The 13,821-nt window shown below is 53.2% G+C and overlaps 4 protein-coding genes across 4 annotated transcripts; 2 read left to right on the top strand and 2 right to left on the bottom strand.

Moving 5' to 3' along the window:
• Window positions 1-2,209: 2,209 nt before the first annotated feature.
• Window positions 2,210-4,694, bottom strand: J4E82_006164 (uncharacterized protein; the record flags this gene model as incomplete). Its single annotated transcript, XM_051732422.1, has 3 exons — window positions 2,210-2,836; window positions 2,886-3,898; window positions 3,944-4,694. 3 exons carry the CDS (start codon window positions 4,692-4,694, stop codon window positions 2,210-2,212), a joined length of 2,391 nt encoding a protein of 796 aa, XP_051587788.1.
• A 1,769-nt stretch (window positions 4,695-6,463) lies between these two features.
• Window positions 6,464-9,279, top strand: J4E82_006163 (uncharacterized protein; the record flags this gene model as incomplete). Its single annotated transcript, XM_051732421.1, has 7 exons — window positions 6,464-6,488; window positions 6,541-6,605; window positions 6,655-6,934; window positions 6,981-7,642; window positions 7,693-7,963; window positions 8,011-8,091; window positions 8,141-9,279. 7 exons carry the CDS (start codon window positions 6,464-6,466, stop codon window positions 9,277-9,279), a joined length of 2,523 nt encoding a protein of 840 aa, XP_051587787.1.
• Window positions 9,280-9,439: 160 nt separating this feature from the next.
• Window positions 9,440-10,593, bottom strand: J4E82_006162 (uncharacterized protein; the record flags this gene model as incomplete). Its single annotated transcript, XM_051732420.1, has 3 exons — window positions 9,440-10,180; window positions 10,240-10,368; window positions 10,423-10,593. The coding sequence occupies 3 exons, from the start codon at window positions 10,591-10,593 to the stop codon at window positions 9,440-9,442; spliced, it is 1,041 nt and encodes a 346-aa protein (XP_051587786.1).
• A 462-nt stretch (window positions 10,594-11,055) lies between these two features.
• Window positions 11,056-13,517, top strand: J4E82_006161 (uncharacterized protein; the record flags this gene model as incomplete). Its single annotated transcript, XM_051732419.1, has 6 exons — window positions 11,056-11,431; window positions 11,483-11,580; window positions 11,627-12,499; window positions 12,551-12,890; window positions 12,940-13,168; window positions 13,220-13,517. 6 exons carry the CDS (start codon window positions 11,056-11,058, stop codon window positions 13,515-13,517), a joined length of 2,214 nt encoding a protein of 737 aa, XP_051587785.1.
• Window positions 13,518-13,821: the final 304 nt, after the last annotated feature.

Here is a 13,821-nt window from a genome sequence, read left to right as displayed (position 1 = left end):
GGAAGGCCGATCAGCGGACTTCAGTCAACAAACCTCACGAACTGCAGGCGTGGTTGGCTCGATAGCACGACTCAGGGAGCTCTCAACGTTGCAAGGTCCCGAGGTCATTGACCATCGCTAAGTCGTTATCCGGTGAAGACACATGGGCCCTCACAAATAGCCGCTATGCAGAGATTTTCCGACTGGAGCGTAAGCACTGCAGCCGCCAGAGGCGGTGTAAATCAATGTCAAGATAAGTTAAATGTTGGAAACCCGGGCGGATGCGATTTTTGTACATGCTGCAGCGCATGCATGGTTGCGGACTGCAGAAGAGACGGGAAATCGTCATTGAATCTCTTCGCAAGAAAAGAGTACCTTAATATTTCAAGGCAGATGTATGTGCAGGGCCCGAATGCAAAGAAATTGAAGGCGATCGAAGATGTCAGGGAAACCACGCTTTCGCAACACGACGCACCCCGGGAATAACTCTCTTAGGTGCGATGCAACCCTGGCGAATCGCCTAAGATGCCTCCCCAGCAACAATCCGTTCGCGCGAATTGCAGTGCGCCCAAACATACTTTTCGAAATGCTATGCGCAGGGCTGAGGTACCCTTGAAATTTTCGCAAAAGTTCTCACCATCGGACCTCTTCCAACTCTTGCACATGCATATGTCCTACCTCAGTAAGTAGAGTCAGAGTAACACCGATCTCTACGTCATAGTACTACTCAAGTTGGGAATTTTGAGCTACTCCGCATGAAACAGCCCTTGCCCATCCAAAACCTGTCAAGATCTTAAAAAGGTCCGATAGCCGCGTCTCACCATCGCAAGCCGTTTGTCCACACGATGGTGACTGGGAACACCAGATCTTGGTCCCGTCTGCACTAGGACACGCGTTCTCGAATAGCAGAGCACGGATAAAGTATCATATACAAGTCAAACATGATATCAATGTGTTACAGGTAGTTGGGCAGCAATCTCACACCAACATGACCGCCCAGAAGATTTTGCCCAGGCGAACAGGTATTGCGGGTACTGGATTGACCCGAAGAACCAACTGGACCATGAGCAGACTGACACAGAATGCGCCCATCAGGTAACAACTCAACAATCTAGGCCAAGAACTCGTAGAGCCAGTCGATCAACTCGGGCACCCATGTACCCTTCATAGCTTGAAACCCCTACGTCCTAATAATACAACGACCACAGCAACACCCGCGTCTAGACGCACCGAGATATCCTCCCTAGTCTTTACTCCACAATCTCCACATACGTCACTCGAGCAACCAGGTCAGTCAAGACCACCGTTGTATGTAACGTATAAGGTCAGCCTGTGACGGGAAAAGAGAGGGAATGACCTTGAACGTTGACATCAGTAGAAGACGGTGTGCCTGGTATGGTGTAGAGGGCTGACCTTGCAATGAGGAGGACGGGACGTGGCCCGTGATGAATGGCTGGATGTCAAAGCTTGACTAGAGGTCGTTGACGACGTTTGTGCGGCCGCCTAGCACGGACGTTATGATTAGAGTCGGTCGGCATCGCGAAAGTGCGATGTGGTGTTTATGCGGTGTGGGACATAATAGCATAGTTAATCATACGGGTTGCCTTGGAATCAGAAGACATGAGCGATTTGGACCGCAAGGAAGCAGGTCAGTTGAGATCCGTATGTTTGCACCGCATCAATTGAACTATACTAATTGATCATGACATGGTCAGCGCTGTTCCAGCTCCTGCAAACATCATGTGTCGCAACCTGTTTCTTTGAACCCTCAACGTCTGCCGCAGACTACTGACAGGCCCGGATATTAACCATGAGAAGGACTAGTATGAACAGATATGTACGTTCGTAGTATTTACAACCTATATGGTCGACTAGATAAATAATTACAGCAGGCGAAAGCGCGGGCTTCTGTAAACCAAGGACTACCCATCTAACATGAAGTTACGCCCATGAAACAACCAGTTCAGCGAAGGAACATCCCAGCGAACCCCGGGCCCAAACACGCGAAAATGCCCAAAGGCGAACAATGCGAGAGTAAAAGCAAAAGCGCTGCAGGTTTTCCTCATGCTCCGTGTTTCCATGGTAAAAAGACCCTATATTCCCCAGGCGATGGATGCACGGCCCGCCTGAAAACGAAAGGAGAATCGTCGTAAATGTGTAAAAATATATATATGCATAAACATGAAAGAAAGCGTAACGCATGACGTCATGAGAGCATCCTGATGCTCAATCAATGGCCAACGGGCAGCCAGGTTCTGCGCTCGTCCATACTTCTGTTGGTGCGGCCCCCTGGTGTCAGGGGAATCTCAACGCGCGCTCGATCGTTGCGCTCTGGATCGCTGTCTGAGTCATATGCGTCAGACAGGCGGGAGAAGTAGTCGGCTAACCCACTCGTGGGCGATGCAATGGTTTCGTAAAGGGGAGGTGGAGTCTCTACGGGTGGAGGTGGTTCTATTTCTGAGAATGCGGGTGGGTTGAATGATGGTACGCGCATAAGATGAATGGGTCGTTGTACTGTAGAGTCATTCGGTCCGCCAATATGCGCTGCTTGCGGACGAGTAAGCGTCGGTGTTGGTGTTGGTATCACTGCGTCCGAGTTTCCTCTTGAGCGGCCTATTGAGCTCAGAGTTGGAACAAAGCTGGTTGGGGAGTTGCGCCGGGCTGGTGCATTCGGGCATCCGCACTCGGGTACGCGCGTGCCGCTTAGGGCTGGTTCAGGCGACGAGTATGCTGGTAGTGCTGTGTTCGCTTGCGTAGCTTGACACGAGAGAATGTGGAAGGGTGAGTCAATGGAGATTTCGAAGTGTCTTCTCTTAGTTGGGTCAGTGGCGTCCGGTTTCGAGAGGCGCATGACAAGCTAGTAAATTGTTAGTATGTAAGACGCTGAAACCTAAGGTTGAACATACCTTGATCCAATGGTGCACCTGGATATTCTGGTATGTCGTGTCGAAGTGTAGCTTTGATGACTTGTCTTTCTCTTTGAGGTTATGGCAGCTTGGTAGCTGTACATTGAATTCCATCTCTGTAGGACCGATGTTCGCGTCGCCACCAAGGTCACCCAGAAGGTTTGTAGGATCTTGCACCTGCACGTCCTCGCCTCGTGAAGCAGCCGCTCGTTGGTCGTATGGAACACCACCTCCAGAGACTATTCGCATTGTGCTACCGGGGAAGGTACTGGTTGGTGGGCCGTCTGCACGTTTCTCGAATAATTGGACCTTACGGACCGGCTCCATTCGATGGACTCGCTTGTTGTTGCAGAAATACTCGACGTTCTCAGTGACAAACACCTTGATACGATGACATTGCACCTTGGCGAGCGGGGTCAGCTTGAAGGCAATGGGAACCTGTGCACCGAGTGGGAAGGATTTGCCAGAGATGACTATGTCGTAGTGTAACTGGTCTTCCCAGCTGCGGCTAATGGCGATAGGCTCAACCTGCTCCAGTGACCCCTCCGAAGGTGCGCGGATCAAGGTGACTTCCTTTGTTCCAATAAGGTTTGTGCGGAAGGCACCGGCGCGTTCGACAGTAGCTTCCAACTCATATTTGACTGAACCAAGGTCGACATCGATGGTCTCGGGAAGGTGGCTGTCTAGCGGTAACTCGAAGTTGTACATGTACTCTCCAGGGTTGAAGGTCCTGTAACCCTTTTGTGCTACTGAAGGGCCGCCTCCAGGGGTGTCGCCCTTACCGAAGCTTCGCGATTGATTGACTTGTAACGATAGTCGTTTCGCCTCCTTTGTCGTTAGATTCAGCGAAGAGTTGTTTGGCGATCCAGTCAATCCACCAGAACCCTTGTAAAGTTCCACGTGATCTGCGCCAGTGCCATTCTCGGCGTTGGGGAATTGTGAATTGAAAAATGGCCAGGTGTGGCTCATCAAAGTGTCCACCTCTTCGAACTCAACTTTCTTTGGGGGAATGCCTAAAGAGTGTTAGTTTTAGAATGGCATAATGTAGACGAACGTACCTTCTGGCCACTTAGTCGTCGCTTTGCCTCTGAACTTGAGCGTAACAGCCTTGAGTTTTGAGGGTTTGGTGATCTTCAGACATAGTGTTCCACGAAGCATCGCCGTGCTTCGCTCTGCATGCTCAGCTTGCTCGAACCCCCGTAGGAACAAGACCGGCTCTGTGAGTTGCACGTTGACACTGACACCACCACCTGAAGCCACGGGCTTCTCCTCTGGTACGCTCTTTACGTTGGTGATGATGCTTTTTGCGGATGCGCGGCCGGAAGACCAATGTGACTCGGCGACTGATGGTCTGGGCATGCCTGGTGCAGCCATGGCACCTCCAATTGCGCCTACGGCGCCACTACCAGAGTTCCTGGTAAGCGACCTCATGGTGGCGGTCTGGGAAGCTGGAACTGAGGCAACCGAGTTGCGATTGCTGCTGGTAGTGCTTGTCGACGATCGAGGCGTAGGAATGTCTGTGGTTTCGGTGTTGGAAGAAAAGTGGGTGTCGATAAACGACCGTAGGAAACGTTTAGCGCTGTCGCGTGGGACCGCCAGCTTTTCTGTAAAGTACGACTTGCTAGTCGTTTGGCGTCTCTGGACACGAAGTAGAGTCGGATCAGGACCGACGTGTGCGATGTGAATGCGGTGCGGTCTACGATTGCGACCTGCAAAGATGCCGCGGTAGGTTCGCGGAGGACAGTCCAAATGGTCGGGGAGGTATCGTAATCGGCCACGTTCAGAGTAGACTGTGTGGTACTCTGGCATAGCGACGATGCGTTAGTGAGGTCAAGGGCAGGACGGGAGAACGATCAAGGTGTTGAGCAAAGGCATGCAGCGCGCCGAGTCTTATACAAGGTGTAATTGTAGAGGTCGAGAACAATTTGGCTTGTACAACTCCTCAGAGTCATGAGAGGGGTACAAAAGCTTCTTGGACTAGGTAACCCAACCAGGTTCCATGTGGATGCTTTGGGAAGGGACGATGAGGTTGGGCGCTACTAGACAAAGGGCCCGAACGCGGTGAAGGGGGAGATGAGACAAGGACTCACAGAGGGAGACAGGGTATCAAAAAGTTTGGTGAGGCTACCTAGTCAATGATGTGTAAATGCGATCAGCACGACAGGCCACTGTAGTGTTGTGGAGCGGTGAGGTTGCCGGTGCGTCGGAAGCGTGCGGGAATACCCTGTTTGGAGCGACTGCGCTGGCGACGAGGGGAGGTTTCTGGTCAGGACAACAACGGCGAGTAACAGGGACTTGCGGGTGTTTTGAAGTGAGTTGCAGCTAGCCGACTTGCAAGCATGTTACGAGGACGCGAGCATGTCAGACTAAGTCAGTGCAGGGACGGCGAAAGTGTACCGGCGTCGAGTGCAGGGAACAGGACGGATGACGCGGACGGTGTGCAGTGCTGCTGGTCGGCGGGGTCGCAGCAGCTGGGATGGTGGATTTGAGATGTTGCTTAGCAGAATTGTGAAAGTGGAGAAGGCAGCGGTGCCAGATGGGGCAAGGAAACGTTCATGAGCACGTCAAGCAGCGTAACAGACGAGTATTCCCGCAGCGGGTATATGAAGTGCTAGCTACTAGGAGCGCTATGGGAGCGTAGCTTGCGCGGACGGAGGCTCGGATGCATTACATCATCTTGAGCACCAAGAGTTTGCAGGACTCGATGCAGGGGTGAGATCTCAATGGGCATCTACTAAGACGTGCTTCTAGACCCGTTGGCGGATAGCGACCGACTACGGGATACCCGGCACGGTACTTTGATCGACGACGACATGGCAGGCTTCCTCCCACGACTAAGCCCGCACGGATGAGATTACATCTATGTAGGCGAGCACGAGCACGCGCTCATGGAGAGTGACGGGATCGCTTAGACCCCAAGCTCCATAGCCACGCTGTCCCTGGGCAACGCGCAATCTCTCAAGTGTCAAGAAAGACCAAGCGATTGATGCCCTCTGGCTGTGCATGGACGGCGGGCGCCTGTGCCTTGATTTTGCAATATTGGAGCAGTTTGATAGAGCATGCCCGGGCATCCTGCGGCATAGCGCGACTGCAACCACACAAACAGGGCGTCAGCGCGTTGCGTCCAACGATCGCCGAAAAGAAAACAGCAGGCCCAATTGCGTAGGGATCAGCGCCTGGGGTTCTGAATCTGGAGTTGCAGCAATCGTGAGTGGGCGGATCGGCGCAGAGAGCAGGGCGGGCTGCCAACTCAGCCGCCCCCAAGCTCAAGGCCAGGAACGAAGCAGTCGTCATTCTGGCTGCGGTGGGTACTCGGCAGTGGAGGAGAAAGCTTTTTTTTTTCGTGGCATGTGGCGAGGTTCGGATCATCTGGGGATGGTCCAAGATGGGAAGCAAGGCGGACAGTGCGGAAGGAGTAGCGAGATGTGGCCGAGACATAGGGCTTCCACCGCCAGAACCCACGTGACCGCGAGTGTGGCTTCCCCGCAACGCGTGGGCAAGACGAGGCTTAGCCCAGACGCGCTTTCTTCGGCGTTAAGCACACGACACTGCGACTTTTGCAGGTGCCCGTCAGTGCCATGGATGCGAACGATGTAGGCTACGGTGCGTCTGACACGACCGCCATGCGTTGAACGCAATCGCTGACTCTATGTAGGGACAGCCCAACTGCCCCTTGCTGGGGCCATCCTCTGCTGCACCTCCATCGCCCCCGAGCAGCGCGTACGTCCACCAGTATCCTCACATCTCGCCCGCTCTGACAGCCGTATAGGCCAAACTCGCAGCCATTGGCGCGCAGATGGGCGCGACCATCAAGCTCGACCTCACGTCCGATGTAACCCACCTCATAGTTGGCAGCACCGACAGTGCCAAATACCGATATGTCGCCAAGTCGCGCGACGATGTCAAGGTCCTGTCCCCAGAATGGCTCGAGGCGCTGAGGGAGGTGTGGATGGCTGGCGACGACATTTTGGACATGGCCGCGCTGGAAAAGGAGTACCGCATGCCGACTCTCGCGGGACTGAAAATATGCCTCACTGGCTTCGACAACCGTACGTCGCCCGCTCTACGTACATGGGACGATACTGACCAATGCAGCTGAGCAACGGAAGCGCATCCAGGAGACTGTCGATGCCAACGGAGCCGAGTACCACGGCGATCTCACCAAGTCCGTCACCCACCTCATCGCCGCCGCACCATCGGGGAAGAAGTACGAACACGCCCTGAATTGGAGGATGAAGATTGTGGCGTTGGAATGGCTCGACCAAAGTCTAGAGAGGGGCATGGTGCTGGACGAGGCCCTCTACAACCCCACCATGCCCGTCCAGGAGCGAGGGAATGGTGCTTGGGATCGCAAACTGCCCGCCTCGCCCGCTCTGGGCAAGCGCACACGAGACGCAGAAACAAGCCAGGCTCTGAACCCTTTTCGCAGGAAGCTGCGTCGCTCGGCAAGCACCAAGGTAGGAAGCCAGAGTGATGCCTTCTGGGCAGGCATCACGGCGCCCAGTTTCGAGCGACAGCTAGACGAGGATGAGTGGACAGAGGACGTTGCTACTAAGCCAGATAGTACGCGTACAAGCACTCGTACACACACGCCAGCGGCCTCCATTCATGACAACGATACGCTTACCGAAGCGCAACTTGATGACCATGCAGACAGTCATGAACAACATTTGCCACCACAACCCAACGACGCGTCCCAACATGATGGAATTTTTGAGGGTCGCGTCGTATGCACTCATGGCTTCGATGTAGAAAAGGTTCGCCATTCTCCACCTCAGATTCTAGACCTCACTGACGTCTCCACTAGACAAACATTTTGCGGCAGCATCTCGAGAGCAACGGCGCGCACGTAATGCGCGTGGCTGATCTCAACAATGCCTCATCCGAAGATCTACGGCGAGGCTACTTTGTAATACCCCATGACGTTGAGGTCGATTTGACGGCACTTCCGGAGCGTGCCGGTTCACATCTCAATCTGGTCACTAATTGGTGGGTCGAGCGCTGTCTCTATGGAAAACGTCTAGTAGACCCCGCGAGTGATGTATTGAGTCGACCATTCCAAAAGCTTAGTATTAGTGGTAAGTTTGCGCATCACTGTTGGTTTATTGGTTGCTGACGTAGCCAGGGTTCTCTGGCCTGACCATCAACTCCACGGGCTTTTCCGGCATCGAGCTGCTGCATGTGACAAAAATTGTCACGCTTATGGGTACGGCTCCTGCTCCGCATCCATTGGAATGATCTGACAATCTTGACAGGCGCCTCGTACGATGAACAGCTATCTGCAAAGACCTCGGTTGTGATCTGCAACCCTCCTACCGTAAACACTCCGAAACTCAAATTCGCTACGGACAAGCGGATACCCGCAGTACATGCGAGATGGCTATGGGATTGTCTGAGCAGTAGTCGGCTGCAGTCGTATGCCGAATATCAGTTGAACACGCCAGCACCACCCCAGCCACAGAAGGCGAAGCAGAGATCTGAGCCCCAGGATAGTGCGCCTACTGCGCCGAGTCCTGAAGAGGAAAGCTTGGAGCTGCGTCAGAAGAAGCAACAGCCCACCAAGATCGTGACGAAGCCCCAGCGCCAACAACGGCTGCAACGGCCTGGTGCTCTTGCTCTCGCTCAATCAGCAAACACCGCACCTGCATCAGCAACAGAATCGGTGGCTAACGCTAATGACGATGCTGACAATGTAACCCATGATGACGAGTTTGCCATACATGGATTGGACGGTGCAGCATCGTACCCTCTCCAGGAAACCAGCGCCAACTCCCCACGTCGTCCATCAACATCTTCGAACGCTTCAAAACCATTCTCACGACCCCGGAGCTCATCCGCCGAGTCACTCATAGCTCCCGCACCCCGCAAGTCAAAGCTTGGTCAGAGCAACACTGCCCCAGATTGCGTAGTTCCTGATCCGGAACCCGACTCAGTGATTCCGGCAGGTACCGAACCGCCGGCTCCACAGGAGGCACCAAAAACAAAAGAGTCAATAAAGGAACCCAAACCAGAAGAAAAGGATTACTCTAGCATCTTAGCTCAGCTCCGCGCGAACCGCAAAACTGCGCCAACGTCAGTTGATCAAGCACCCGGCAAGACCCGTCAAAGACGGCAATTAGGTCGTGCCACGTCTACGCGATCCAATGCGTCGGCCGGTGACAGCTCCGGGAACCCACCGATTGAGGAGGAGAACGAGAGCACGGTGCTTGTAGAGGAGTACCAGCCTAGTCAGGAACTAGGTTGGGACTCTCCAGGTGCGGCCAAGGCCAGAGAACAGATGATCAGAAAGCTAGGTGGTACTGTACAAGATAAGAGTGTAGCAGTTGAAGGCATTGGGGTTGTGAAGGATGTAGGAGGTGCGACAGGAAGGGCAGTGAGGAAGAGAAGGGGATAAAGACTCCTGGCTGTATCTACATATAGTGCATGTACGAGGACTTGTTTTGGATTCCCCGCATTGCATGGCATGGCATGGCGCAAAGCATAGCGAGGTGTTTTGGTTAGGCAAAGGGCATAGTGTGGCGTTCGTAATACCATTCCAAGCATAATAGATCTTGTCATATCCCATACGTCACCTTCAACCTTCTTTCCAAGTGTCCCTTGGCTGTTATGATCTCCTCACCCAATCCATCCTCTCTTAGTCCCAGCCTCTTTCTCTGACTCCTCAATTCTTCCTCCCCTCTGTTGCCAAATCGCTCAATTGCCGGACTAGGCACAGCATCCAACCTCGCCTCGTCCAGCGGATGACAGAAATACGCCATACTGTACCTCTCTTGTCCACCCTCGAATGTAACACGATGGACAGTAGATTTCAACATTCCATTCGTCCAGTAACACAGCAAGTCACCTATGTTTACCAAGATAGGAGGATATTGGTTAGTCGATGGGGATGGATCCACAGGCACGGCTCTCCAACCTGAAGGCGTAGACAGCTCAAGACCGGGTTGGCCCGGGAGTCGGAAGAGAAGAGTGAGACTGCCATAGTCTGAATGTGCGCCTGCACGAATACTAGTTTCGCCTTGCTTGGACTCTTTTCCCTGGGATAAGGTTGGCGGGTAGTATAGCATGCGGAAGATGGTGCCGGACAGGCCAAGGGATTGGTCGTGGCGGGTGCTGAAGTAATGGGGATCGGGGATTTGTAGGGCGGTGTTGAGGAGAGAGAGTATGTTTGTGCAGAGGGCATGGCATGATGATTGGAAACGTGATATCAGTTCAGACGATTCTCGGAGTGGTGAAGGTAGGGGTTGAAGGGTTGGGTTGGGAGGTCCGATGTTGAAAGCTTCCTTTGGGTCGCCTTGCTGTTGATGCTTGTATCAACACTAGCTTTCTCTCTGTTTGTAATTTGACGAGACTTTACCTTTTGGCCTTGGGGATCTAGTGATTCGCCTTGCATTTGAACCCAACCCCGGTTTATGCCGCCAGCCTTTTCCGAGTGGATTGCGAATTCCGATTTGTGCTCCTTGGGGGCGGCGAAAAACCCTTGGGACTATACATATCGATGAATGAATCCGTTCTCGTCGGCGTGTTTGAGACGACTCACCACCTTGAACATGTCATCGATGTCTTGTGGTGGAATGGTCACACCGTCATTCTTGATGTAGAGAAAGCCATGGGTAGAAGCTGCGTCCAGTACCTGCTGAGCGACTGTCTCGGATGGCCTGGAGATGTCGATGACTGGTATGGGGCCTTGGTCGTTTTCGGGAGGAGACATATTGAATGACTGCGGATGTAAGGTGCGAAGGCCTGGAGGTGGGATAGGTGAGGGGCAGAGGTGAGGCGGGATTCAGGCACTAAGAGAGCTACAGAGGGAACAGAATCAGACGTCGGATATATCTGGATGCAGGCCACTCAACTCGAAGTGCCTGATGCGTCGTCCGAATATCCACTCGGCACAACTCCGTCTACTTGTATGCCCTAATGGCTTGTACCTGAGCTAGCGCCCGGCTGATCAGGGATTCGGTAGTCGCCAAGGCGTGGAGCTGCGTCGGAGCTTCCAATTTACTGCCCCAAACCCCCGCAACCACCGCTACGACATCAGTACACGTCGTCGCTACAGTATTCACCGTAGACGACTCTCACAGCATTACTCGGAGGCGCAACTCTGCTCTTATCCACTCATTACCACCCGTCATTACTACAGACTCGGCCACCAAGTCCACGCGCGACTGGCACCATGATCCGCGACTTCGTGCAATGGACGGCCGCATTCGGCGAGACGGGCGAGCTCGAACAGCTGCGCAACTGTCGCGTAGGCATTGAAGCCGCTGAGTACCTGAACCAGCGCATCCTCAACCACCCACGCGCAAAAGAACCGCTTGTCCCAGCCCTGGGCGGCCTTCCACTGGCCCTGACACAGCACATCCAGGACGACCTAGCCCACTTCCGCAGCTTCGACATCGAGCCCTACTTCGTCTTCAGCGGCCTGGACATCACAAAACAGGAAGATCCTTTCAGGCAGAAGACGGAAGAAGCAGCAGTGAATATCAATGCCTGGACTTTGTACGACAGCCACGAGGCCGAAGCCTCAGTCGCTAAATTCGGACAATCAAGTACGGCAACCGCTGTGAGAGGGCACTGTATACCCTACTGACTGCTCTTAGCCTACGTCACTCCCGAAGACCTCTTCCGTGCGCTACAGTCTACCCTGACCGAACAGAACATTCGCTGGACCGTTGCACCCTATAGCGCATGGGCCCAGGTTAGCAGTTTCCACATAGTCCATGGCAATGGCTAATTGTGTCTAGTTGGCATATCTCGAGAAGCACGAATATCTTCACGCCATCGCCGGATCGTCCGACATCCTCATCTTCGAGTGCGCCAAAATCATCACATCTTGGGACTTCGAATCCCGGCAGTTCAGCTTCATCCGCCGAGAGAAATGCGTGGCCGACCTGTCCAAGTTCGTCGGCGCTCCAAACATCTCAGACGACATCTTCCTCGACACATGCATACTCGCTGGCACGCCGTTCCTCCCAACCCACCCCATCCTCGATGCGCCTAACAGGGCTGAGCTGATCAAGCCGTACAGCGCCATCAAGACCATCATGAGCAATGGCCAGTCTGGATATTCTGTGGTCGTCAACAACAACGATGTTCCACCGGCAGGAAAAGAATATGTCACACGATACCAGAAAGCACGATTGGCCGTGAAGAACCACCCCGTCTACACGGAGGAAGGAAAGGTCGAGCCTCAAAACTCCGCGTCTATGCCCAATGATGCTGGTCAATATTTGGGTCAGAGACTCCCAGATGAGATCCTCCACTACATGTCGAAAGGCCTCATCAACCCACGTATACTTCAATGGCGTACTACCTGTCAAGTATTCGAAGTCCCCCCAATGGACGGTGGCAATTCCCCAGAGTACAAGGAACTCGTCAGCTCCAAACTCATTCCGCTGCGAACACCGGTCGTCAACCTTCTCTCCAGCTCTCTGCATAACTGGTACCGACACCAATCTCTCCATCAGACACATTGGTATTCGCCAGTAGACCCTAACGGTAAACGGCCGTCCACAACCATCCCTGTTGAGAAGCCATCGGAAGCACAGGCTCCTCTGATTGTTGACACCTGGAACGTAAAGGAAGCTACATTCAAGGATGTCATCGCGCAGTACAAGGTCAGTAGAGCTGTAGCTCAGTCACTGAAATAGTACTAACGCTTGCAATAGGATTGCGGAACTCTCGGTGCAGCCATTCTATCGCTACAAAACACTGATTTCGTTACCAAATCGATCGCTAAGAAAGACCCTAAAAGCCCGCTTTCGTCCACTTCCGAAATACTGTACAACTCAATATGGCGATTCCTTGCTCTACGGGAGTATGTTGATACAAAGACTCATAATCTGACACCTTGGGGTAAAGTCCTAGTTTCCGTCATAGAGGGTCTGAAGGGCAAGAAGGAGCACGAAGAAGCTGCGGTGATTGCAGTCGAGCTGGTACGGATGGGCCTCTTGACCTCCGATATCGACATGTTCTCTGCGTACAATGGTGCACCGATGCGTGGTAGCAGTAAGTACAACGAGCCTGACAGGATTTTGCACAACTGACAGCTACACAGCGAAAGATAAGAACTCGAACATGCTAGTGTCTCGTGTTGCTGGCCTGGGTATTCTCCACCACCGCCCGATTGGTTTTACCGGCCCTCTTAGTCAGCATCTACTTGGTTACAACTCTATTATCAACGTTGTTCGCCAGGCGCTCCGAGATCTGGTTGAGGTAGCAGCCACACAGATGTTCTGTACTGGTTGTTGCAATCGGCATGCTGAGATACCAGTCATTGCAATGAAGTTAGTAACCTAAACTGTTACTTATCTGCGTGTTATACTGACATCTCCTAGGCTACCTTTTCTACTCCCCAACAACTGTGCACTCAGTATAGCTGTCAAGTCATACCTCGATGAACTTCTCAGCAACGATGCCGATCCAACTGCCCCCGAAACCAAAGCACGCGTCGTTGAAACAGCATCATCACGCTACTTCCCGCAATCACTCAACCTCCCCGACGATCTCAAGTCAGCATTCTCACTATGGGATGCTATACATGCCGGCGTCAAGTCTTCAAACAACTCTACTATACCAGAAGCGACTAAGCAGCTATGGGCAGAGACAGACAGCTGGCTCTCTGAACGGCGATAGAACCGCAAAAAGCATCCCCACATGGGTCTGGCGATGGTAAGAGATGCTCTCGAGCTAAGTCGCTACCCCATGAGGGCTCAAGAAAATCGGCTTCTCGCCGTCACAGGTGCCTTGAGAGGTATGGAGTCTTGGTACGCCGCATACGAAAACAAAGTGGACGATATGCATGCCGTGTACAAGCTCCTCAAGACAGTCGACAAGCTGATGGATCGCCATCACGGAAGACGGAGATGTCGTGGTGTCCATAGGCCTAGTCTATGATACCGTAGAAGATAGCAATACTCAAACTCCATCGGATTCCTCA

This window comes from Alternaria postmessia, assembly GCF_024291825.1.
Source record: "Alternaria postmessia strain BMP 2775 chromosome Unknown scaffold_35, whole genome shotgun sequence".
NCBI lineage: Eukaryota > Fungi > Ascomycota > Dothideomycetes > Pleosporales > Pleosporaceae > Alternaria > Alternaria postmessia.
The sequence above is the reverse complement of the archived record's forward strand: the minus strand, read 5'-3'. Positions and strand labels throughout refer to the sequence as shown.